Source organism: Ambystoma mexicanum, chromosome 11 (genome assembly GCF_040938575.1).
Source record: "Ambystoma mexicanum isolate Mex_15411 chromosome 11, UKY_AmexF1_1, whole genome shotgun sequence".
Classification (NCBI taxonomy): Eukaryota; Metazoa; Chordata; class Amphibia; order Caudata; family Ambystomatidae; genus Ambystoma; species Ambystoma mexicanum.
In genome coordinates this window covers 60,979,487-61,006,293 of record NC_090934.1, presented here as the reverse complement: position 1 = coordinate 61,006,293, position 26,807 = coordinate 60,979,487, and the positions used below count along the sequence as shown (strand labels likewise).

The 26,807-nt window shown below is 45.1% G+C and overlaps 1 protein-coding gene across 1 annotated transcript in view; it reads right to left on the bottom strand.

The window, feature by feature from the left end:
- COL9A2 (collagen type IX alpha 2 chain) overlaps positions 1-26,807 on the bottom strand; it is a 168,628-nt gene that overhangs the window by 77,565 nt on the left and 64,256 nt on the right. Inside the window, exons 12-13 of the mRNA XM_069622556.1 lie at positions 21,975-22,028; positions 20,881-20,934 (exon numbers count right to left, since the gene is read on the bottom strand). Of these exons, the coding sequence (XP_069478657.1) occupies positions 20,881-20,934; positions 21,975-22,028 (108 nt within the window). The remainder of the gene's footprint in view (positions 1-20,880; positions 20,935-21,974; positions 22,029-26,807) is intronic.

Genomic DNA, 26,807 nt, shown 5'->3' with positions numbered 1-26,807 from the left:
AGGAAAAAAGGATCCCGGGGAAGGTCTATCTCGCTCAATCACTTCATGAAGGAAAAAAGAATCCCAGGGAAGATCTATCTCACTCAATCATTGCATGATGAAGAAAAGGATCCCAGGGAAGGTCTATCTCACTCAGTCACTGCATGATGGAAAAAAGGATCCCAGGGAAGGTCTATCTCACTCAATCTCTCCATAAAGAGAAGAAAAGGATCCCCGGCAGGTCTATCTCACTCAATCACTGCATGAAGGAAAAAGGATCCCAGGGAAGGTCTATCTCACTCAATCTCTCCATAAAGGGAAGAAAAGGATCCCCAGCAGGTCTATCTCACTCAATCACTTCATGAAGGAAAAAAGGATCCCAGGGAAGGTCTATCTCACTCAATCACTGCATGACGAAAAAAAGGATCCCAGGGAAGGTCTATCTCACCCAATCACTGCATGAAGGAAAAAAGGATCCCAGGGAAGGTCTATCTCACTCAATCACTGCATGATAGAAAAAAGGATCCCAGGGAAGGTCTATCTCACTCAATCACTGCATGACAAAAAAAAGGATCCCAGGGAAGGTCTATCTCACTCAATCACTGCATGACGAAAAAAAGGATCCCAGGGAAGGTCTATCTCACTCAATCACTGCATGAAGGAAAAAAGGATCCCAGGGAAGGTATATCTCACTCAATCACTGCATGATAGAAAAAAGGATTCCAGGGATTGTCTATCTCACCCAATCACTGCATGAAGGAAAAAAGGATCCCAGGGAAGGTCTATCTCACTCAATCACTGCATGATAGAAATAAGGATCCCAGGGAAGGTCTATCTCACTCAATCACTGCATGAAGGAAAAAAGGATCCCAGGGAAGGTCTATCTCACTCAATCACTTCATGAAGGAAAAAAGGATCCCAGGGAAGGTCTATCTCACTCAATCACTGCATGAAGGAAAAAAGGATCCCCGGGTAGGTCTATCTCACTCAATCACTGCATGACGAAAAAAAGGATCCCCAGCAGGTCTATCTCACTCAATCACTGCATGAAGGAAAAAAGGATCCCAGGGAAGGTCTATCACGCTCAATCACTTCATGAAGGAAAAAAGGATCCCAGGGAAGATCTATCTCACTCAATCACTGCATGACGAAGAAAAGGATCACAGGGAAGGTCTATCTCACTCAATCACTGCATGAAGGAAAAAAGGATCCCAGGGAAGGTATATCTCACTCAATCACTGCATGATGGAAAAAAGGATCCCAGGGAAGGTCTATCTCACTCAATCACTGCATGAAGGAAAAAAGGATCCCAGGGAAGGTCTATCTCACTCAATCACTGCATGAAGGAAAAAAGGATCCCAGGGAAGGTCTATCTCACTCAATCACTTCATGAAGGAAAAAAGGATCCTAGGGAAGGTCTATCTCACTCAATCACTGCATGATGAAAAATAGGATCCCAGGGAAGGTCTATCTCACTCAATCACTGCATGAAGGAAAAAAGGATCCCAGGGAAGGTCTATCTCACTCAATCACTGCATGATGGAAATAAAGGATCCCAGGGAAGGTCTATCTCACTCAATCACTTCATGAAGGAAAAAAGGATCCTGGGCAGGTCTAGCACACTCACTCTCTGCATGAAGGAAAAAAGGATCCCAAGGCAGGTCTATCTCACTGAATCCCTGCATGAAGGAAAAAATGATCCCGGTCTATCTCACTCAATCACTGCATGAAGGAAAAAAGGATCCCGGGCAGGTCTATCTCACTCAATCACTGCATGAAGGAAAAAAGGATCCTGGTCTATCTCACTCAATCACTGCATGAAGGAAAAAAGGATCCCTGGGCATGTCTACCTCTCTCAATCACTGCATGAAGGAAAAAAACACCCTGGGCAGGTCTATCTCACTAAATCACTGCATGAAGGAAAAAAGGATCCCAGTCTATCTCACTCAATCACTGCATGAAGGAAAAGAGGATCCCCGGGCAGGTCTATCTCACTCAATCACTGCATGAAGGAAAAAGGATCCCAGGGAAGGTCTATCTCACTCAACCACTGCATGATGAAAAAAAGGATCCCAGGGAAGGTCTAGCTCACTCAATCACTGCATGAAGGAAAAAAGGATCCCAGGGAAGGTCTATCTCACTCAATCACTGCATGAAGGAAAAAAGGATCCCAGGGAAGGTCTATCTCACTCAATCACTGCATGACGAAAAAAGGATCCCAGAGAAGGTCTATCTCACTCAATTAATGCATGACGAGAAAAGGTTCCCAGGGAAGGTCTATCTCACTCAATCACTGCATGATGAAAAAAGGATCCCTAGCAGGTCTATCTCACTCAATCACTGCATGAAGGAAAAAAGGATCCCAGGGAAAGTCTATCTCACTCAATCACTGCATGACGAAAAAAGGATCCCAGGGAAGCTCTATCTCACTCAATCACTGCATGAGGAAAAAAGGATCCCAGGGAAGGTCTATCTCACTCAATCACTGCATGATGAAAAAAGGATCCCAGGGAAGGTCTATCTCACTCAATCACTGCATGACAGAAAAAAAGGATCCCAGGGAAGGTCTATCTCACTCAATCTCTCCATAAAGGGAAGAAAAGGATCCCAGGGAAGGTCTATCTCACTCAATCACTGCATGACAGAAAAAAAGGATCCCAGGGAAGGTCTATCTCACTCAATCACTCCATAAAGGGAAGAAAAAGATTCCTGGCAGGTCTATCTCACTCAATCACTTCATGACGGAAAAAAGGATCCCAGGGAAGGTCTATCTCACTCAATCACTGCATGAAGGGAAAAAGGACCCCGGGCAGGTCTAGCACACTCACTCCCTGCATGAAGGAAAAAAGGATCCCAAGGCAGGTCTATCTCACTCAATCACAGCATGAAGGAAAAAAGGATCCCGGTCTATCTCAGTCAATCACTGCATGAAGGAAAAAAGGATCCTGGTCTATCTCACTCAATCACTGCATGAAGGAAAAGAGGATCCCCGGGCAGGTCTATCTCACTCAATCACTGCATGACGGAAAAAGGATCCATGGGAAGGTCTATCTCACTCAATCTCTCCATTAAGGGAAGAAAAGGATCCCCAGCAGGTCTATCTCACTCAATCACTTCATGAAGGGAAAAAGGATCCCAGGGAAGGTCTATCTCACTCAATCACTGCATGAAGGAAAAAAGGATCCCTGGGTAGGTCTATCTCACTCAATCTCTCCATAAAGGGAAGAAAAGGATCCCCAGCAGGTCTATATCACTCAATCACTTCATGACGAAAAAAAGGATCCCAGGGAAGGTCTGTCTCACTCAATCACTGCATGACGGAAAAAGGATCCCAGGGAAGGTCTATCTCACTCAATCTCTCCATAAAGGGAAGAAAAGGATCCCCAGCAGGTCTATCTCACTCAATCACTTCATGAAGGAAAAAAGGATCCCAGAAAAGGTCTATCTCACTCAATCACTGCATGACGAAAAAAAGGATCCCAGGTAAGGTCTATCTCACTCAATCACTGCATGAAGAAAAAAAGGATCACAGGGAAGGTCTATCTCACTCAATCACTGCATGAAGGAAAAAAGGATCCCAGGGATGGTCTATTTCACTCAATCACTGCATGATGGAAAAAAGGATCCCAGGCAAGGTCTACCTCACTCAATCACTGCATGATGGATAAAAGGATCCCAGGGAAGGTCTATCTCACTCAATCTCTCCATAAAGAGAAGAAAAGGATCCCCGGCAGGTCTATCTCACTCAATCACTGCATAAAGGAAAAAGGATCCCAGGGAAGGTCTATCTCACGCAATCTCTCCATAAAGGGAAGAAAAGGATCCCCAGCAGGTCTATCTCACTCAATCACATCATGAAGGAAAAAAGGATCCCAGGGAAGGTCTATCTCACTCAATCACTGCATGACGAAAAAAAGGATCCCAGGGAAGGTCTATCTCACTCAATCACTGCATGAAGGAAAAAAGGATCCCAGGGAAGGTCTATCTCACTCAATCACTGCATGATAGAAATAAGGATCCCAGGGAAGGTCTATCTCACTCAATCACTGCATGAAGGAAAAAAGGATCCCAGGGAAGGTCTATCTCACTCAATCACTTCATGAAGGAAAAAAGGATCCCAGGGAAGGTCTATCTCACTCAATCACTGCATGACAAAAAAAAGGATCCCATGGAAGGTCTATCTCACTCAATCACTGCATGATGAATGACGAAAAAAAGGATCCCAGGGAAGGTCTATCTCACTCAATCACTGCATGAAGGAAAAAAGGATCCCAGGGAAGGTATATCTCACTCAATCACTGCATGAAGGAAAAAAGGATCCCCAGCAGGTCTATCTCACTCAATCACTGCATGAAGGAAAAAAGGATCCCAGGGAAGGTCTATCTCACTCAATCACTGCATGAAGGAAAAAAGGATCCCAGGGAAGGTCTATCTCACTCAATCACTGCATGATGGAAAAAAAGGATCCCAGGGAAGGTCTATCTCACTTAATCACTGCATGATGGAAAAAAGGATCCCAGGGAAGGTCTATCTCACTCAATCACTGCATGAAGGAAAAAAGGATCCCCGGGTAGGTCTATCTCACTCAATTACTGCATGACGAAAAAAAGGATCCCCAGCAGGTCTATCTCACTCAATCACTGCATGAAGGAAAAAAGGATCCCGGGGAAGGTCTATCTCGCTCAATCACTTCATGAAGGAAAAAAGAATCCCAGGGAAGATCTATCTCACTCAATCATTGCATGATGAAGAAAAGGATCCCAGGGAAGGTCTATCTCACTCAGTCACTGCATGATGGAAAAAAGGATCCCAGGGAAGGTCTATCTCACTCAATCTCTCCATAAAGAGAAGAAAAGGATCCCCGGCAGGTCTATCTCACTCAATCACTGCATGAAGGAAAAAGGATCCCAGGGAAGGTCTATCTCACTCAATCTCTCCATAAAGGGAAGAAAAGGATCCCCAGCAGGTCTATCTCACTCAATCACTTCATGAAGGAAAAAAGGATCCCAGGGAAGGTCTATCTCACTCAATCACTGCATGACGAAAAAAAGGATCCCAGGGAAGGTCTATCTCACCCAATCACTGCATGAAGGAAAAAAGGATCCCAGGGAAGGTCTATCTCACTCAATCACTGCATGATAGAAATAAGGATCCCAGGGAAGGTCTATCTCACTCAATCACTGCATGAAGGAAAAAAGGATCCCAGGGAAGGTCTATCTCACTCAATCACTTCATGAAGGAAAAAGGGATCCCAGGGAAGGTCTATCTCACTCAATCACTGCATGACAAAAAAAAGGATCCCATGGAAGGTCTATCTCACTCAATCACTGCATGATGGAAAAAAGGATCCCAGGGAAGGTCTATCTCACTCAATCACTGCATGACAAAAAAAAGGATCCCAGGGAAGGTCTATCTCACTCAATCACTGCATGACAAAAAAAAGGATCCCAGGGAAGGTCTATCTCACTCAATCACTGCATGAAGGAAAAAAGGATCCCAGGGAAGGTATATCTCACTCAATCACTGCATGATAGAAAAAAGGATTCCAGGGATTGTCTATCTCACCCAATCACTGCATGAAGGTAAAAAGGATCCCAGGGAAGTTCTATCTCACTCAATCACTGCATGATAGAAATAAGGATCCCAGGGAAGGTCTATCTCACTCAATCACTGCATGAAGGAAAAAAGGATCCCAGGGAAGGTCTATCTCACTCAATCACTTCATGAAGGAAAAAAGGATCCCAGGGAAGGTCTATCTCACTCAATCACTGCATGACATAAAAAAGGATCCCATGGAAGGTCTATCTCACTCAATCACTGCATGACGGAAAAAAGGATCCCAGGGAAGGTCTATCTCACTCAATCACTGCATGAAGGAAAAAAGGATCCCCGGGTAGGTCTATCTCACTCAATCACTGCATGACGAAAAAAAGGATCCCCAGCAGGTCTATCTCACTCAATCACTGCATGAAGGAAAAAAGGATCCCAGGGAAGGTCTATCTCGCTCAATCACTTCATGAAGGAAAAAAGGATCCCAGGGAAGATCTATCTCACTCAGTCACTGCATGACGAAGAAAAGGATCACAGGGAAGGTCTATCTCACTCAATCACTGCATGAAGGAAAAAAGGATCCCAGGGAAGGTATATCTCACTCAATCACTGCATGATGGAAAAAAGGATCCCAGGGAAGGTCTATCTCACTCAATCACTGCATGAAGGAAAAAAGGATCCCAGGGAAGGTCTATCTCACTCAATCACTGCATGAAGGAAAAAAGGATCCCAGGGAAGGTCTATCTCACTCAATCACTTCATGAAGGAAAAAAGGATCCTAGGGAAGGTCTATCTCACTCAATCACTGCATGACGAAAAATAGGATCCCAGGGAAGGTCTATCTCACTCAATCACTGCATGAAGGAAAAAAGGATCCCAGGGAAGGTCTATCTCACTCAATCACTGCATGATGGAAATAAAGGATCCCAGGGAAGGTCTATCTCACTCAATCACTTCATGAAGGAAAAAAGGATCCTGGGCAGGTCTAGCACACTCACTCTCTGCATGAAGGAAAAAAGGATCCCAAGGCAGGTCTATCTCACTGAATCCCTGCATGAAGGAAAAAAGGATCCCGGTCTATCTCACTCAATCACTGCATGAAGGAAAAAAGGATCTCGGGCAGGTCTATCTCACTCAATCACTGCATGAAGGAAAAAAGGATCCCTGGGCATGTCTACCTCTCTCAATCACAGCATGAAGGAAAAAAACACCCTGGGCAGGTCTATCTCACTAAATCACTGCATGAAGGAAAAAAGGATCCCAGTCTATCTCACTCAATCACTGCATGAAGGAAAAGAGGATCCCCGGGCAGGTCTATCTCACTCAATCACTGCATGAAGGAAAAAGGATCCCATGGCAGGTCTATCTCACTCCATCACCCCATGAAGGAAAAGGATCCCTGGGCAGGTCTATCTCACTCAATCACTGCATGAAGGAAAAAAGGATTCCCCGGGCAGGTCCATCTCACTCAATCACTGCATGAAGGAAAAAAGGATCCCCGGGTAGGTCTATCTCACTCAATCACTGCATGAAGGAAAAAAGGATCCCCGGGCAGGTCTATCTCACTCAATCACTGCATGAAGGAAAAAAGGATCCCAGGGAAGGTATATCTCACTCAATCACTGCATGATGGAAAAAAGGATCCCAGGGAAGGTCTATCTCACTCAATCACTGCATGAAGGAAAAAAGGATCCCAGGGAAGGTCTATCTCACTCAATCACTGCATGAAGGAAAAAAGGATCCCAGGGAAGGTCTATCTCACTCAATCACTTCATGAAGGAAAAAAGGATCCTAGGGAAGGTCTATCTCACTCAATCACTGCATGACGAAAAATAGGATCCCAGGGAAGGTCTATCTCACTCAATCACTGCATGAAGGAAAAAAGGATCCCAGGGAAGGTCTATCTCACTCAATCACTGCATGATGGAAATAAAGGATCCCAGGGAAGGTCTATCTCACTCAATCACTTCATGAAGGAAAAAAGGATCCTGGGCAGGTCTAGCACACTCACTCTCTGCATGAAGGAAAAAAGGATCCCAAGGCAGGTCTATCTCACTGAATCCCTGCATGAAGGAAAAAATGATCCCGGTCTATCTCACTCAATCACTGCATGAAGGAAAAAAGGATCCCGGGCAGGTCTATCTCACTCAATCACTGCATGAAGGAAAAAAGGATCCTGGTCTATCTCACTCAATCACTGCATGAAGGAAAAAAGGATCCCTGGGCATGTCTACCTCTCTCAATCACTGCATGAAGGAAAAAAACACCCTGGGCAGGTCTATCTCACTAAATCACTGCATGAAGGAAAAAAGGATCCCAGTCTATCTCACTCAATCACTGCATGAAGGAAAAGAGGATCCCCGGGCAGGTCTATCTCACTCAATCACTGCATGAAGGAAAAAGGATCCCAGGGAAGGTCTATCTCACTCAACCACTGCATGATGAAAAAAAGGATCCCAGGGAAGGTCTAGCTCACTCAATCACTGCATGAAGGAAAAAAGGATCCCAGGGAAGGTCTATCTCACTCAATCACTGCATGAAGGAAAAAAGGATCCCAGGGAAGGTCTATCTCACTCAATCACTGCATGACGAAAAAAGGATCCCAGAGAAGGTCTATCTCACTCAATTAATGCATGACGAGAAAAGGTTCCCAGGGAAGGTCTATCTCACTCAATCACTGCATGATGAAAAAAGGATCCCTAGCAGGTCTATCTCACTCAATCACTGCATGAAGGAAAAAAGGATCCCAGGGAAAGTCTATCTCACTCAATCACTGCATGACGAAAAAAGGATCCCAGGGAAGCTCTATCTCACTCAATCACTGCATGAGGAAAAAAGGATCCCAGGGAAGGTCTATCTCACTCAATCACTGCATGATGAAAAAAGGATCCCAGGGAAGGTCTATCTCACTCAATCACTGCATGACAGAAAAAAAGGATCCCAGGGAAGGTCTATCTCACTCAATCTCTCCATAAAGGGAAGAAAAGGATCCCAGGGAAGGTCTATCTCACTCAATCACTGCATGACAGAAAAAAAGGATCCCAGGGAAGGTCTATCTCACTCAATCACTCCATAAAGGGAAGAAAAAGATTCCTGGCAGGTCTATCTCACTCAATCACTTCATGACGGAAAAAAGGATCCCAGGGAAGGTCTATCTCACTCAATCACTGCATGAAGGGAAAAAGGACCCCGGGCAGGTCTAGCACACTCACTCCCTGCATGAAGGAAAAAAGGATCCCAAGGCAGGTCTATCTCACTCAATCACAGCATGAAGGAAAAAAGGATCCCGGTCTATCTCAGTCAATCACTGCATGAAGGAAAAAAGGATCCTGGTCTATCTCACTCAATCACTGCATGAAGGAAAAGAGGATCCCCGGGCAGGTCTATCTCACTCAATCACTGCATGACGGAAAAAGGATCCATGGGAAGGTCTATCTCACTCAATCTCTCCATTAAGGGAAGAAAAGGATCCCCAGCAGGTCTATCTCACTCAATCACTTCATGAAGGGAAAAAGGATCCCAGGGAAGGTCTATCTCACTCAATCACTGCATGAAGGAAAAAAGGATCCCTGGGTAGGTCTATCTCACTCAATCTCTCCATAAAGGGAAGAAAAGGATCCCCAGCAGGTCTATATCACTCAATCACTTCATGACGAAAAAAAGGATCCCAGGGAAGGTCTGTCTCACTCAATCACTGCATGACGGAAAAAGGATCCCAGGGAAGGTCTATCTCACTCAATCTCTCCATAAAGGGAAGAAAAGGATCCCCAGCAGGTCTATCTCACTCAATCACTTCATGAAGGAAAAAAGGATCCCAGAAAAGGTCTATCTCACTCAATCACTGCATGACGAAAAAAAGGATCCCAGGTAAGGTCTATCTCACTCAATCACTGCATGAAGAAAAAAAGGATCACAGGGAAGGTCTATCTCACTCAATCACTGCATGAAGGAAAAAAGGATCCCAGGGATGGTCTATTTCACTCAATCACTGCATGAAGGAAAAAAGGATCCCAGGGAAGGTCTATCTCACTCAATCACTTCATGAAGGAAAAAGGGATCCCAGGGAAGGTCTATCTCACTCAATCACTGCATGACAAAAAAAAAGGATCCCATGGAAGGTCTATCTCACTCAATCACTGCATGATGGAAAAAAGGATCCCAGGGAAGGTCTATCTCACTCAATCACTGCATGACAAAAAAAAGGATCCCAGGGAAGGTCTATCTCACTCAATCACTGCATGACAAAAAAAAGGATCCCAGGGAAGGTCTATCTCACTCAATCACTGCATGAAGGAAAAAAGGATCCCAGGGAAGGTATATCTCACTCAATCACTGCATGATAGAAAAAAGGATTCCAGGGATTGTCTATCTCACCCAATCACTGCATGAAGGTAAAAAGGATCCCAGGGAAGTTCTATCTCACTCAATCACTGCATGATAGAAATAAGGATCCCAGGGAAGGTCTATCTCACTCAATCACTGCATGATAGAAATAAGGATCCCAGGGAAGGTCTATCTCACTCAATCACTGCATGAAGGAAAAAAGGATCCCAGGGAAGGTCTATCTCACTCAATCACTTCATGAAGGAAAAAGGGATCCCAGGGAAGGTCTATCTCACTCAATCACTGCATGACAAAAAAAAGGATCCCATGGAAGGTCTATCTCACTCAATCACTGCATGATGGAAAAAAGGATCCCAGGGAAGGTCTATCTCACTCAATCACTGCATGACAAAAAAAAGGATCCCAGGGAAGGTCTATCTCACTCAATCACTGCATGACAAAAAAAAGGATCCCAGGGAAGGTCTATCTCACTCAATCACTGCATGAAGGAAAAAAGGATCCCAGGGAAGGTATATCTCACTCAATCACTGCATGATAGAAAAAAGGATTCCAGGGATTGTCTATCTCACCCAATCACTGCATGAAGGTAAAAAGGATCCCAGGGAAGTTCTATCTCACTCAATCACTGCATGATAGAAATAAGGATCCCAGGGAAGGTCTATCTCACTCAATCACTGCATGAAGGAAAAAAGGATCCCAGGGAAGGTCTATCTCACTCAATCACTTCATGAAGGAAAAAAGGATCCCAGGGAAGGTCTATCTCACTCAATCACTGCATGACATAAAAAAGGATCCCATGGAAGGTCTATCTCACTCAATCACTGCATGACGGAAAAAAGGATCCCAGGGAAGGTCTATCTCACTCAATCACTGCATGAAGGAAAAAAGGATCCCCGGGTAGGTCTATCTCACTCAATCACTGCATGACGAAAAAAAGGATCCCCAGCAGGTCTATCTCACTCAATCACTGCATGAAGGAAAAAAGGATCCCAGGGAAGGTCTATCTCGCTCAATCACTTCATGAAGGAAAAAAGGATCCCAGGGAAGATCTATCTCACTCAGTCACTGCATGACGAAGAAAAGGATCACAGGGAAGGTCTATCTCACTCAATCACTGCATGAAGGAAAAAAGGATCCCAGGGAAGGTATATCTCACTCAATCACTGCATGATGGAAAAAAGGATCCCAGGGAAGGTCTATCTCACTCAATCACTGCATGAAGGAAAAAAGGATCCCAGGGAAGGTCTATCTCACTCAATCACTGCATGAAGGAAAAAAGGATCCCAGGGAAGGTCTATCTCACTCAATCACTTCATGAAGGAAAAAAGGATCCTAGGGAAGGTCTATCTCACTCAATCACTGCATGACGAAAAATAGGATCCCAGGGAAGGTCTATCTCACTCAATCACTGCATGAAGGAAAAAAGGATCCCAGGGAAGGTCTATCTCACTCAATCACTGCATGATGGAAATAAAGGATCCCAGGGAAGGTCTATCTCACTCAATCACTTCATGAAGGAAAAAAGGATCCTGGGCAGGTCTAGCACACTCACTCTCTGCATGAAGGAAAAAAGGATCCCAAGGCAGGTCTATCTCACTGAATCCCTGCATGAAGGAAAAAAGGATCCCGGTCTATCTCACTCAATCACTGCATGAAGGAAAAAAGGATCTCGGGCAGGTCTATCTCACTCAATCACTGCATGAAGGAAAAAAGGATCCCTGGGCATGTCTACCTCTCTCAATCACAGCATGAAGGAAAAAAACACCCTGGGCAGGTCTATCTCACTAAATCACTGCATGAAGGAAAAAAGGATCCCAGTCTATCTCACTCAATCACTGCATGAAGGAAAAGAGGATCCGCGGGCAGGTCTATCTCACTCAATCACTGCATGAAGGAAAAAGGATCCCATGGCAGGTCTATCTCACTCCATCACCCCATGAAGGAAAAGGATCCCTGGGCAGGTCTATCTCACTCAATCACTGCATGAAGGAAAAAAGGATTCCCCGGGCAGGTCCATCTCACTCAATCACTGCATGAAGGAAAAAAGGATCCCCGGGTAGGTCTATCTCACTCAATCACTGCATGAAGGAAAAAAGGATCCCCGGGCAGGTCTATCTCACTCAATCACTGCATGAAGGAAAAAAGGATCCCAGGGAAGGTATATCTCACTCAATCACTGCATGATGGAAAAAAGGATCCCAGGGAAGGTCTATCTCACTCAATCACTGCATGAAGGAAAAAAGGATCCCAGGGAAGGTCTATCTCACTCAATCACTGCATGAAGGAAAAAAGGATCCCAGGGAAGGTCTATCTCACTCAATCACTTCATGAAGGAAAAAAGGATCCTAGGGAAGGTCTATCTCACTCAATCACTGCATGACGAAAAATAGGATCCCAGGGAAGGTCTATCTCACTCAATCACTGCATGAAGGAAAAAAGGATCCCAGGGAAGGTCTATCTCACTCAATCACTGCATGATGGAAATAAAGGATCCCAGGGAAGGTCTATCTCACTCAATCACTTCATGAAGGAAAAAAGGATCCTGGGCAGGTCTAGCACACTCACTCTCTGCATGAAGGAAAAAAGGATCCCAAGGCAGGTCTATCTCACTGAATCCCTGCATGAAGGAAAAAATGATCCCGGTCTATCTCACTCAATCACTGCATGAAGGAAAAAAGGATCCCGGGCAGGTCTATCTCACTCAATCACTGCATGAAGGAAAAAAGGATCCTGGTCTATCTCACTCAATCACTGCATGAAGGAAAAAAGGATCCCTGGGCATGTCTACCTCTCTCAATCACTGCATGAAGGAAAAAAACACCCTGGGCAGGTCTATCTCACTAAATCACTGCATGAAGGAAAAAAGGATCCCAGTCTATCTCACTCAATCACTGCATGAAGGAAAAGAGGATCCCCGGGCAGGTCTATCTCACTCAATCACTGCATGAAGGAAAAAGGATCCCAGGGAAGGTCTATCTCACTCAACCACTGCATGATGAAAAAAAGGATCCCAGGGAAGGTCTAGCTCACTCAATCACTGCATGAAGGAAAAAAGGATCCCAGGGAAGGTCTATCTCACTCAATCACTGCATGAAGGAAAAAAGGATCCCAGGGAAGGTCTATCTCACTCAATCACTGCATGACGAAAAAAGGATCCCAGAGAAGGTCTATCTCACTCAATTAATGCATGACGAGAAAAGGTTCCCAGGGAAGGTCTATCTCACTCAATCACTGCATGATGAAAAAAGGATCCCTAGCAGGTCTATCTCACTCAATCACTGCATGAAGGAAAAAAGGATCCCAGGGAAAGTCTATCTCACTCAATCACTGCATGACGAAAAAAGGATCCCAGGGAAGCTCTATCTCACTCAATCACTGCATGAGGAAAAAAGGATCCCAGGGAAGGTCTATCTCACTCAATCACTGCATGATGAAAAAAGGATCCCAGGGAAGGTCTATCTCACTCAATCACTGCATGACAGAAAAAAAGGATCCCAGGGAAGGTCTATCTCACTCAATCTCTCCATAAAGGGAAGAAAAGGATCCCAGGGAAGGTCTATCTCACTCAATCACTGCATGACAGAAAAAAAGGATCCCAGGGAAGGTCTATCTCACTCAATCACTCCATAAAGGGAAGAAAAAGATTCCTGGCAGGTCTATCTCACTCAATCACTTCATGACGGAAAAAAGGATCCCAGGGAAGGTCTATCTCACTCAATCACTGCATGAAGGGAAAAAGGACCCCGGGCAGGTCTAGCACACTCACTCCCTGCATGAAGGAAAAAAGGATCCCAAGGCAGGTCTATCTCACTCAATCACAGCATGAAGGAAAAAAGGATCCCGGTCTATCTCAGTCAATCACTGCATGAAGGAAAAAAGGATCCTGGTCTATCTCACTCAATCACTGCATGAAGGAAAAGAGGATCCCCGGGCAGGTCTATCTCACTCAATCACTGCATGACGGAAAAAGGATCCATGGGAAGGTCTATCTCACTCAATCTCTCCATTAAGGGAAGAAAAGGATCCCCAGCAGGTCTATCTCACTCAATCACTTCATGAAGGGAAAAAGGATCCCAGGGAAGGTCTATCTCACTCAATCACTGCATGAAGGAAAAAAGGATCCCTGGGTAGGTCTATCTCACTCAATCTCTCCATAAAGGGAAGAAAAGGATCCCCAGCAGGTCTATATCACTCAATCACTTCATGACGAAAAAAAGGATCCCAGGGAAGGTCTGTCTCACTCAATCACTGCATGACGGAAAAAGGATCCCAGGGAAGGTCTATCTCACTCAATCTCTCCATAAAGGGAAGAAAAGGATCCCCAGCAGGTCTATCTCACTCAATCACTTCATGAAGGAAAAAAGGATCCCAGAAAAGGTCTATCTCACTCAATCACTGCATGACGAAAAAAAGGATCCCAGGTAAGGTCTATCTCACTCAATCACTGCATGAAGAAAAAAAGGATCACAGGGAAGGTCTATCTCACTCAATCACTGCATGAAGGAAAAAAGGATCCCAGGGATGGTCTATTTCACTCAATCACTGCATGATGGAAAAAAGGATCCCAGGCAAGGTCTACCTCACTCAATCACTGCATGATGGATAAAAGGATCCCAGGGAAGGTCTATCTCACTCAATCTCTCCATAAAGAGAAGAAAAGGATCCCCGGCAGGTCTATCTCACTCAATCACTGCATAAAGGAAAAAGGATCCCAGGGAAGGTCTATCTCACGCAATCTCTCCATAAAGGGAAGAAAAGGATCCCCAGCAGGTCTATCTCACTCAATCACATCATGAAGGAAAAAAGGATCCCAGGGAAGGTCTATCTCACTCAATCACTGCATGACGAAAAAAAGGATCCCAGGGAAGGTCTATCTCACTCAATCACTGCATGAAGGAAAAAAGGATCCCAGGGAAGGTCTATCTCACTCAATCACTGCATGATAGAAATAAGGATCCCAGGGAAGGTCTATCTCACTCAATCACTGCATGAAGGAAAAAAGGATCCCAGGGAAGGTCTATCTCACTCAATCACTTCATGAAGGAAAAAAGGATCCCAGGGAAGGTCTATCTCACTCAATCACTGCATGACAAAAAAAAGGATCCCATGGAAGGTCTATCTCACTCAATCACTGCATGATGAATGACGAAAAAAAGGATCCCAGGGAAGGTCTATCTCACTCAATCACTGCATGAAGGAAAAAAGGATCCCAGGGAAGGTATATCTCACTCAATCACTGCATGAAGGAAAAAAGGATCCCCAGCAGGTCTATCTCACTCAATCACTGCATGAAGGAAAAAAGGATCCCAGGGAAGGTCTATCTCACTCAATCACTGCATGAAGGAAAAAAGGATCCCAGGGAAGGTCTATCTCACTCAATCACTGCATGATGGAAAAAAAGGATCCCAGGGAAGGTCTATCTCACTTAATCACTGCATGATGGAAAAAAGGATCCCAGGGAAGGTCTATCTCACTCAATCACTGCATGAAGGAAAAAAGGATCCCCGGGTAGGTCTATCTCACTCAATTACTGCATGACGAAAAAAAGGATCCCCAGCAGGTCTATCTCACTCAATCACTGCATGAAGGAAAAAAGGATCCCGGGGAAGGTCTATCTCGCTCAATCACTTCATGAAGGAAAAAAGAATCCCAGGGAAGATCTATCTCACTCAATCATTGCATGATGAAGAAAAGGATCCCAGGGAAGGTCTATCTCACTCAGTCACTGCATGATGGAAAAAAGGATCCCAGGGAAGGTCTATCTCACTCAATCTCTCCATAAAGAGAAGAAAAGGATCCCCGGCAGGTCTATCTCACTCAATCACTGCATGAAGGAAAAAGGATCCCAGGGAAGGTCTATCTCACTCAATCTCTCCATAAAGGGAAGAAAAGGATCCCCAGCAGGTCTATCTCACTCAATCACTTCATGAAGGAAAAAAGGATCCCAGGGAAGGTCTATCTCACTCAATCACTGCATGACGAAAAAAAGGATCCCAGGGAAGGTCTATCTCACCCAATCACTGCATGAAGGAAAAAAGGATCCCAGGGAAGGTCTATCTCACTCAATCACTGCATGATAGAAATAAGGATCCCAGGGAAGGTCTATCTCACTCAATCACTGCATGAAGGAAAAAAGGATCCCAGGGAAGGTCTATCTCACTCAATCACTTCATGAAGGAAAAAGGGATCCCAGGGAAGGTCTATCTCACTCAATCACTGCATGACAAAAAAAAAGGATCCCATGGAAGGTCTATCTCACTCAATCACTGCATGATGGAAAAAAGGATCCCAGGGAAGGTCTATCTCACTCAATCACTGCATGACAAAAAAAAGGATCCCAGGGAAGGTCTATCTCACTCAATCACTGCATGACAAAAAAAAGGATCCCAGGGAAGGTCTATCTCACTCAATCACTGCATGAAGGAAAAAAGGATCCCAGGGAAGGTATATCTCACTCAATCACTGCATGATAGAAAAAAGGATTCCAGGGATTGTCTATCTCACCCAATCACTGCATGAAGGTAAAAAGGATCCCAGGGAAGTTCTATCTCACTCAATCACTGCATGATAGAAATAAGGATCCCAGGGAAGGTCTATCTCACTCAATCACTGCATGAAGGAAAAAAGGATCCCAGGGAAGGTCTATCTCACTCAATCACTTCATGAAGGAAAAAAGGATCCCAGGGAAGGTCTATCTCACTCAATCACTGCATGACATAAAAAAGGATCCCATGGAAGGTCTATCTCACTCAATCACTGCATGACGGAAAAAAGGATCCCAGGGAAGGTCTATCTCACTCAATCACTGCATGAAGGAAAAAAGGATCCCCGGGTAGGTCTATCTCACTCAATCACTGCATGACGAAAAAAAGGGTCCCCAGCAGGTCTATCTCACTCAATCACTGCATGAAGGAAAAAAGGATCCCAGGGAAGGTCTATCTCGCTCAATCACTTCATGAAGGAAAAAAGGATCCCAGGGAAGATCTATCTCACTCAGTCACTGCATGACGAAGAAAAGGATCACAGGGAAGGTCTATCTCACTCAATCACTGCATGAAGGAAAAAAGGATCCCAGGGAAGGTATATCTCACTCAATCACTGCATGATGGAAAAAAGGATCCCAGGGAAGGTCTATCTCACTCAATCACTGCATGAACGAAAAAAGGATCCCAGGGAAGGTCTATCTCACTCAATCACTGCATGAAGGAAAAAAGGATCCCAGGGAAGGTCTATCTCACTCAATCACTTCATGAAGGAAAAAAGGATCCTAGGGAAGGTCTATCTCACTCAATCACTGCATGACGAAAAATAGGATCCCAGGGAAGGTCTATCTCACTCAATCACTGCATGAAGGAAAAAAGGATCCCAGGGAAGGTCTATCTCACTCAATCACTGCATGATGGAAATAAAGGATCCCAGGGAAGGTCTATCTCACTCAATCACTTCATGAAGGAAAAAAGGATCCTGGGCAGGTCTAGCACACTCACTCTCTGCATGAAGGAAAAAAGGATCCCAAGGCAGGTCTATCTCACTGAATCCCTGCATGAAGGAAAAAAGGATCCCGGTCTATCTCACTCAATCACTGCATGAAGGAAAAAAGGATCTCGGGCAGGTCTATCTCACTCAATCACTGCATGAAGGAAAAAAGGATCCCTGGGCATGTCTACCTCTCTCAATCACTGCATGAAGGAAAAAAACACCCTGGGCAGGTCTATCTCACTAAATCACTGCATGAAGGAAAAAAGGATCCCAGTCTATCTCACTCAATCACTGCATGAAGGAAAAGAGGATCCCCGGGCAGGTCTATCTCACTCAATCACTGCATGAAGGAAAAAGGATCCCATGGCAGGTCTATCTCACTCCATCACCCCATGAAGGAAAAGGATCCCTGGGCAGGTCTATCTCACTCAATCACTGCATGAAGGAAAAAAGGATTCCCCGGGCAGGTCCATCTCACTCAATCACTGCATGAAGGAAAAAAGGATCCCCGGGTAGGTCTATCTCACTCAATCACTGCATGAAGGAAAAAAGGATCCCCGGGCAGGTCTATCTCACTCAATCACTGCATGAACGAAAAAAGGATCCCCGGGTAGGTCTATCTCACTCAATCACTGCATGAAGGAAAAAAGGATCCCCGGGTAGGTCTATCTCACTCAATCACTGCATGAAGGAAAAAAATGATCCCCGGGCAGGTCTATCTCACTCAATCACTTCATGAACGAAAAAAGGATCCCCGGGTAGGTCTATCTCACTCAATCACTGCATGAAGGAAAAAAGGATCCCCGGGTAGGTCTATCTCACTCAATCACTGCACAAAGGAAAAAAGGATCCCAGGGCAGGTCCATTCCACACAGTCACACTACATGAAGGGGAAAAAAGGATCCCCTGGCAGGTCTATCTCACTCAATCACTGCATGAAAGAAAAAAAGGATCCCAGGGCAGGTCTATCTCACTCAATCACTGCATGTAGGAAAAAAAGGATCCCCTGGCAGGTCTATCTCACTCAATCACTGCATGAAGGGAAAAAGGATCCCCAGGCAGGTCTACCTCACTATGTCACTGCATAAAGTAAAAAGGATCCGTGGGCGGCTCTATCTCACTGAATCACTGCATGAAGTAAAAAGGTATCCCCGGGCAGGTCTATCTCACTGAATCAATGCATGAAGGAATAAAGGGTACCCGGGCAGATCTATCTCACAGTACCACTGCATAGAAGAAAAAAGAACATCACTAGGTATGCCTATCCTTCTATCTCACTGCAACACTGCATGAAAGAAACAACATCCCTAGCCATGACTATCCCTCCTATGTCACTGCATCACTGCATGGAAGAGGGAGCATCCCAGACATGACTGTCCCTCTATCTCACTGCAACAGTGCAGGAAAGTGAAAACATCCTTCCCTAGACATGACTAACCCTCCTATGTCACTGCATCACTGCATGGAAGAGGGAGCATCCCAGACATGACTGTCCTTCTATCTCACTGCAACACTGCATGGAAGTGAAAACATCCTTCCCTAGACATGACTATCCCTCCTATGTCACTGCATCACTGCATGGAAGAGAGAGCATCCCAGGCATGACTGTCCCTCTATCTCACTGCAACACTGCATGGAAGTGAAAACATCCTTCCCTATACATGCCTATACCCATATGTCACTGCATCACTGCATGGAAGTGAGAACATCCTTCCCTAGACATGACTATCCCTCCTATGTCACTGTATCACTGCATGGAAGAGAGAGCATCTCAGACATGACTGTCCCTCTATCTCACTGCAACACTGCATGAAAGTGAAAACATCCTTCCCTAGACATGCCTATACCCCTATGTCACTGCATCACTGCATGGAAGTGAGAACATCCTTCCCTAGACATGACTATCCCTCCTATGTCACTGCATCACTGCATGGAAGTGAGACCATCCTTCCCTAGACATGACTATCCCTCCTATGTCACTGCATCAATGCATGGAAGAGAGAGCATCCCAGACATGACTGTCCCTCTATCTCACTGCAACACTGCATGGAAGTGAAAACATCCTTCCCTAGACATGACTATCCCTCCTATGCCACTGCATCACTGCATGGAAGAGAGAGCATCCCAGACATGACTGTCCCTCTCTCTCACTGCAACACTGCATGGAAGTGAAAACATCCTTCGCTAGACATGACTATCCCTCCTATGTCACTACACCACTGCATGGAAGAGAGAGCACCCCAGACATGACTGTCCCTCTATCTCACTGCAACACTGCATGGAAGTGAGAACATCCTTCCCTAGACATGACTATCCCTCCTATGTCACTGCATCACTGCATGTAAGTGAGAACATCCTTCCCTAGACATGACTATCCCTCCTATGTCACTGCATCACTGCATGAAGAGAGAGCATCCCAGATATGACTGTCCCTCTATCTCACTGCATCACTGCATGTAAGTGAGAACATCCTTCCCTAGACATGACTATCCCTCCTATGTCACTGCATCACTGCATGAAGAGAGAGCATCCCAGATATGACTGTCCCTCTATCTCACTGCAACACTGCATGGAAGTGTAAACATCCTTCCCTAGACATGCCTATACCCCTATGTCACTGCATCACTGCATGGATGGGAGAACACACTTCCCTAGACATGACTATCCCTCCTATGTCACTGCATCACTGCATGGAAGTGAGAACATCCTTCCCTAGACATGACTATCCCTCCTATGTCACTGCATCACTGCATGGAAAACCGAGCATCCCAGACATGACTGTCCCTCTATCTCACTGCAACACTGCATGGAAGTGAAAACATCCTTCCCTAGGCATGACTATCCCTCCTATGCCACTGCATCACTGCATGGAAGAGAGAGTATCCCAGACATGACTGTCCCTCTATCTCACTGCAACACTGCATGGAAGTGAAAACATCCTTCCCTAGACATGACTATCCCTCCTATGCCACTGCATCACTGCAATGAAGAAAGAGCATCCCAGACATGACTGTCCCTCTATCTCACTGCAACACTGCATGTAAGTGAGACCATCCTTCCCTAGACATGACTATCCCTCCTATGTCACTGCATCACTGCATGGAAGAAAGAGCATCCCAGACATGACTGTCCCTGTATCTCACTGCAACACTGCATGGAAGTGAAAACATCCTTCCCTAGACATGACTATCCCTCCTATGCCACTGCATCACTGCATGGAAGAAAGAGCATCCCAGACATGTCTGTCCCTCTATCTCACTGCAACACTGCATGGAAGTGATAACATCCTTCCCTAGACATGCCTATGCCCCTATGTCACTGCATCACTGCACAGAATAAATAACACTCCAGTGCACCTCCATCTCACTGCAGCACTGCATGGAACAGAGACACCAGAGGAGTGTCTGAGCCGTCATCACAGCTTGATCCTAGCACAGGGCGCATAACACTGCCACCCTCTCTATGCCAGGCCTGGGCAGCTTCATGCATCATCCAAAGTATAACATGAAATGTAAGTAAATACGTTACTCGAGGGCCTGGGATTCCTTGTTCTCCGGATATTCCAACATCACCTTTCGGACCCTGAGCGGGAAAGAGCAGAGAGAGGTGTTCAGCAAAGGCAAGGGCCAGCGAGCAACTTTCCACAACAGGAGTCCGGCCAGGCCAGATGTTTAAAGGGGATGGTTGCACTGCATATCAAGATCATACAAGGGACAGGTCAATGGCTGTGTCATTATCATTCATTTCCAGCTGAACCCTTTCCTGAGTTGAAGCGTCACATTAGTTAATTAGTTTTGATGAAATGATTTTTAATCAAAATGAATACTGAACAGAATAATGTATTGTTCTTTTGTATCTTAAATTTTGTTTTGGTATGTGTAAAGTTTTATGTTAAAACTATATCACATTAAATAAATAAATACATTAATTAGTTGTTGCCTTCTCTGTGGCATAATCAGCAATCTGAAATCAATAACACATTCAAATTTATGAATTGCAATCGGTAACTGGTCCCTTTTTCTGACCCGGAACTGGGACAGGTAATTTCTACTTCCAAGAGTGGTTGATCCCAGGGGTGGACTGACCTATAGGGAACTCTGGGGATTTCCGGGTAGGCCTCTGCACCCTGACCAGGGGTGGACTGACCTATAGGGAACTCTGGGGATTTCCCGGTAGGCCTCTGCACCCTGACCAGGGGTAGTCTCGCCTGTAGGGATCTGTATAGATGTCCTCGTAGGCCTCTGCACCCTGGTCCTCTTTTGTGTGGTAGTTTCAAACATCCCTAAAGGAAAAGGGGTGGTCTTGCTGAACATGTGTAATTTGGGGACACTTTGAAAGTTATTTCCAGGGCCTCTTTTGGTTCCCAGTCCACCCCTGGTTGGTCCCACGTGTTGCAACCGTAATTTGCCACGATTCTGTCCTGAATGCTGTTAACTACCAGGCTGGGCCAGGAATACTAAGTCCGCAAACATGCCTAAACTTCTCCAGAGGGCTCCCCACTGTATGTGTCATAGATGTCCATCCCCTGCTTATCTGATGTGAGGGGTCATGGCGCCCAGTGGTGGCTTGTGGGACTTGAGCAGCTGGCGCTATTCTTCAAACCTCACTGTTGGGGTACTCACCGTGGACCCAATCTTTCCTGGTTCTCCGAGGGCCCCAGGTCGTCCTTTATGACCCTGTGGGTAAAACAATGCATACGAAAGTGTTACGGTAGCAGTCAGCTGAATCTGCACAACCAAACCCCTCACAAGAAGAGTATCCCCAAAAGGGGATCAAGCATGCGCCCCCTGGAGGATACCAGGAGCTGTACCCCTCTGCCCAGGGTCCCCGCATTCCTCGAATGCACTTAGGTGTTCTGCTGCTCCAGTTTAACATTCTAAATATTATCTCACCCCTGTCTAAAATCCCCACACCGGAGATGAACTGTTCCCTACTCGACTTTAACGCTCCCCTGTTGTATATTATGCAACTCTACTCCACTTTAAAATTATGTATTACTATGTTACTTCATATCAACGTTTATCTACTGCAGTTTACATCAATTTCCCTCCAAGACCCTCCTCTTCAAGGAATGGCTCCTTCCTAACACCTAGGTGAGCACACCCTCCACTCCCCACCTAAGCTGAGACTGGGCAGTCTACTCCCCCCACACCTCTAATCTCTTGGAAATCCCATGACGCCCGCCTTCACATCCCCCATTGCTAGCTCCCCCCTCACCGTGCCCCACCCCCAATGACTTGTAAAGTGCTCTGTTACTTGATATGATAGGTTATTTATAACGCGCTTAATAGCTAGAGGTTTCCAAGCACGGACCTGGGATCGGACCTGTGGTACTCCGTGTCGTTGTGTTTCCAAGGCGAGCTCGTTGCCCCTAAGCTATCCTCCCGAAGCTCAGATCAAAAGAAGCTCAATAAACACTCAAGTAATAACATTTCACACAAATCTACTCCATGTTGCCATTCTTTGACTTTATTCTGCCAGTGCCATGCGCATATGTCCAGATCCTCCAGGGCGGTTACATTGTCCCACTAGTTTCATTTTTAGATACCACGCTTTATTGTTCTGTTATGCCAGACTAGCATTCCTCTGGTGCATTGTAATACTCTGCTTGTTTATTTATTTATTTGTTTGAATTCTTGTACATCGCGCCACACGCCAGCAGGCCTCAGGCCATATCCAGTTGGCCAGTGATTTACTGAAGCTCTTCTTATTCTCCTCTGATTTTCCTGTACTTTTTTCTGCTGCATATTTCCTTAGTTCATTTGAACTTTTCTGCATAGCATTTAATTAATTTTCTGCTCTTTTTTAAACTTCCTTAATGAACGTTTCATATCATCGGATCCCTGTTTGACTTTTCTCCCAAGACAGCTAATAATACTCCAACGCCAACTACATGTTCCATTGCGCATTAAGCCTCACACAATTTCAATCCATGGCTATTCACATGTTTCCACTGAAACCTAGAAGGTATGCAGGGATATGATATGGCATTTATAAGGCGCCTATACACAAGTGTTTCAAGGCTCAGTGTGTTTTACATTTCTCTAAAGACAGTGGGCCTCATTACACAGTAGGCGGTAGCGCCTTGGCTGCCGCCGGTATTTTACCGTGTCCGCCTTGGCGGATGGCGGAATTACCGCCCTACTCCTAGATGAGCGGGGGCGGTAATTCCCCATTCACCAAGGCACTTCCCCATTCCCATTTTTGTCCCCATAGGGAATGGGTAAGGAGCTAATTACGGTACCGTAATTAGCACCAAGGTCCCTTAGCGGGCCCGTTCCTTAACGGCTGGTAAGGCGGTAAGGGTTTACCGGTACCGGTGACCTTACCGGTACCGGTAAACCCTTACCGCCTACCGTGTAATGTGGCCCAGTATCTTCTTACTTTTCTGGCTCTAATGTAATATGATAATATGCACCGACCCATTAAGGTTTCCACTTGGTCTGCACACCACCAAGTCCAGAATTCTCTGCTGAATTGTGACATGCAGCGGCACTGAACTCACGGACACGCTCACATCAGAAAGAAATGTCAGGTCATATCTACTACATACCATAGCCATCATCTCTTTGCTATCTGGCTAGCCGGTCAGATAGCACTGTAAGCTAAGCGATCACCCTGATATCTGCGTGCAGCCTGCGTCAATGAACACAGCCTTTCAATTTTCCGAGGTCGATACACTGAGTACCGCTCTGTGGGATAATAATGTCTTCTGTTATTTCAGTGCTAAGAGACCTATGGGTGTGTAGCGCTATATAAGAAATTAATCATTACATGAGTTCACGCTAGTTTAAGAATTCTTATGGCAATTAAATATTTCTCTGCTCTACTTTGACCTTTTCCTCCTAGTGTTAAAATAAAATCGCTGTACTTCAATGTTTAACTACACCCAATTAACACGTCTTTCTTTTCCAATCGTTTTAATACCTCACGAGCCTTGCTAGTTGTATATATAAATCGCCAGCTGTGCTCATTCACACAGCACAGCAGCTTCAAACAACCGTTTAGGTTTCTTAGTCACTTTTACTTCTACATTAAGGATGTTTCTAAATGTCCAATTATAGCAATTTTGAGCTGCAGTAAAACGTTTCTTTAGAGACACTTTTGGTATCTAGGGGTGAGACAGCACTTTTTCCACATGCGACATTTTTTCTTACTATTTTTCAATTGTAGTTCTTTTTAATTTTTTTATTTACCATAATAGTTTCTGGACTATATTGCTATTGAGGGTTTACGTTTTATTTCATTATTTGTGTCGTAGCACACCATTGTTCCAAGGCATCACAATTAATCTTTACTATTACATGATATTACAACAGTTAAGGAAATCCATTGTCACCATTACCCAATTACCAGCCTGTCTGGGCCACCCCAGTACTCTAAAGTTCTGGAACATGTGGTAACCAAACGTATTCCAGTGCACATATAGAATACCAACCTGTGTGACCCCTTTCCAATCAGGGTGCCAGGATCAGCACTTCACTGAAATGGCACTACCCATGTACCCAGCTCCTCCACCACTGCTCACCACTCCAGGCACTTCCGCAGCCTCTCCCTTTCCTCTTAAGAGTGAAAGTGACGTCTTCGTTATCATTATAGGTCTATCCTGCTTTGCACGTTTCATCTCTCGTTTGGCACTGCATAATAAACTATTTTTATTCGAGTCTGATATGTTTCCAGGCCAATTATTTAAATGAAATATCCACCACAGTTTAACACAGCTTCGTATTGTTTTTTTCATCATTTTTAATTATGCTGGTGGGGGGGGTGATCAGGCTGCCCCCCCCCTATGTCCTACACTTCGTGAATGACCTGAAGACCCTACTCTTCAAAGAATATGTCACCAGATGTATCCATCCGGGAAGATAGTTCAGCGTGTTGAGCACTCGCTGCTGCAATCTACGCGTGATCTGCAGGTTGCGGGTTTGAGTCCAAACAAGGCCAACTTATCCTTCTGAGGTTGAAACATGAGTAACGACTCTTGTTGGGATGATAAATGTATGTAAATGTGTACTATCTACAGCGCTTTGACGAAAGCGCTATGTAAATAACCAATCACTGATCCCTCCACAAAACCCGACTTCTACGCCCCCCCTCCTGATCCAGCAACTTCTGCTACCCGCACTCTTGCTGTAACCCCGTGTTCACAGCACCAGGGGTGGTCCTAGGTCTGAAAAAGATCCGGGGCTATACTAATGGATGCCCTGGCGGGGCTCGGGGCTAGCTAGCCTTTTGGTTGTAGCCCCTGAGCTTCTATCTGGGGCTACAACCAAAAGACCAGGGTCTATAGCCCCTCAGACCTCCCCCTAGCAACGCCTCTGCACAGCACAGTGTTGCTACAATCCCGTATTACTGCAGCTGAGAAAGTATGCATTACAGATAAAAAAAATGTATACGCCAGTTGAATAACTCCACTTCCATGATGGCCAACTCCATTTTAATATTTTGCTACTTCAGACAGATTAACACTTCAAAACAAAAACCTAGATAATAAATATTCACTCAACCAATTTTAATAAGTTTCTCAATCTACAGAGTTTAAAATGGGTGCCTTTTTCAGTTACAGTTGAAACTGTTCACCATTTCTCCACTCCACTTTAGTATTTTCTTAATATGGATTAAATATTCATTCTTATTTCAAGAATTCTTCATTGGAGCTTACCTTGATTATTTGTCTGTTTAACATTCTTCTAATTAACACTGGGATTTTCCTAGGTTAATTTAGATTAATTTACTTTACATTTCAACTTTGCTGGGATTTTTCCCCTACAGCTTAGCATTCCTTGCCGTACTTGTACGCTCCCCTTCTAAAATACAACAATATATATTATGTCAGCTGTATGTTGCACTACTTCAGCAATGCATTTGTGTTTAACAAGTCACTATTCACTTCCACATGCGTCATCTTATGATATGATATAAGTTATTTAGAGTGCACCTGTAAACAAGTGTTTCTAGGCAGAAAAGGCAAAGGAGGGGAAGACAAAGGGGAACAAAACAAACGATCATACTAGGCCTTCTATCATTCAGATCGTGCAAGTGCAGGGGGAAGGGAGAGGCGAAGTGCCAGCAGGAGGGAAAGGGAAAGTGCAACAGGCAAAGCTCAAGTAAGTGCTGCCGGGGTGGCCGGTTCAAAGTAACTGCGGGGAGGAAGGGGACTGTACGGTTATAGAAACAGTCCCTAGCGCGTGGTAGGCCTAGAAGCAGTGCAAGGAGCTAATGGTCGTGAAGGAGCATGGTCCCCCCATAGGTTTCAGGGAGAGCCCAGGTAACCAGTTAGTGCAGAGCACAGGAACATCAGCAGGGGAGAGAGAGGGAGAAAGCAGAAGCAAAAAGGAAAGTCTTGAGTTGCTTCCGGAACCTTAGGTGGTCCTGCTCAAGTTTGAGAGAGGCAAGGAGGCGCTTCCAGAGGGAAGTACCAGCCTAGGACAGAGATCTACGCCCTGCTCTATGCC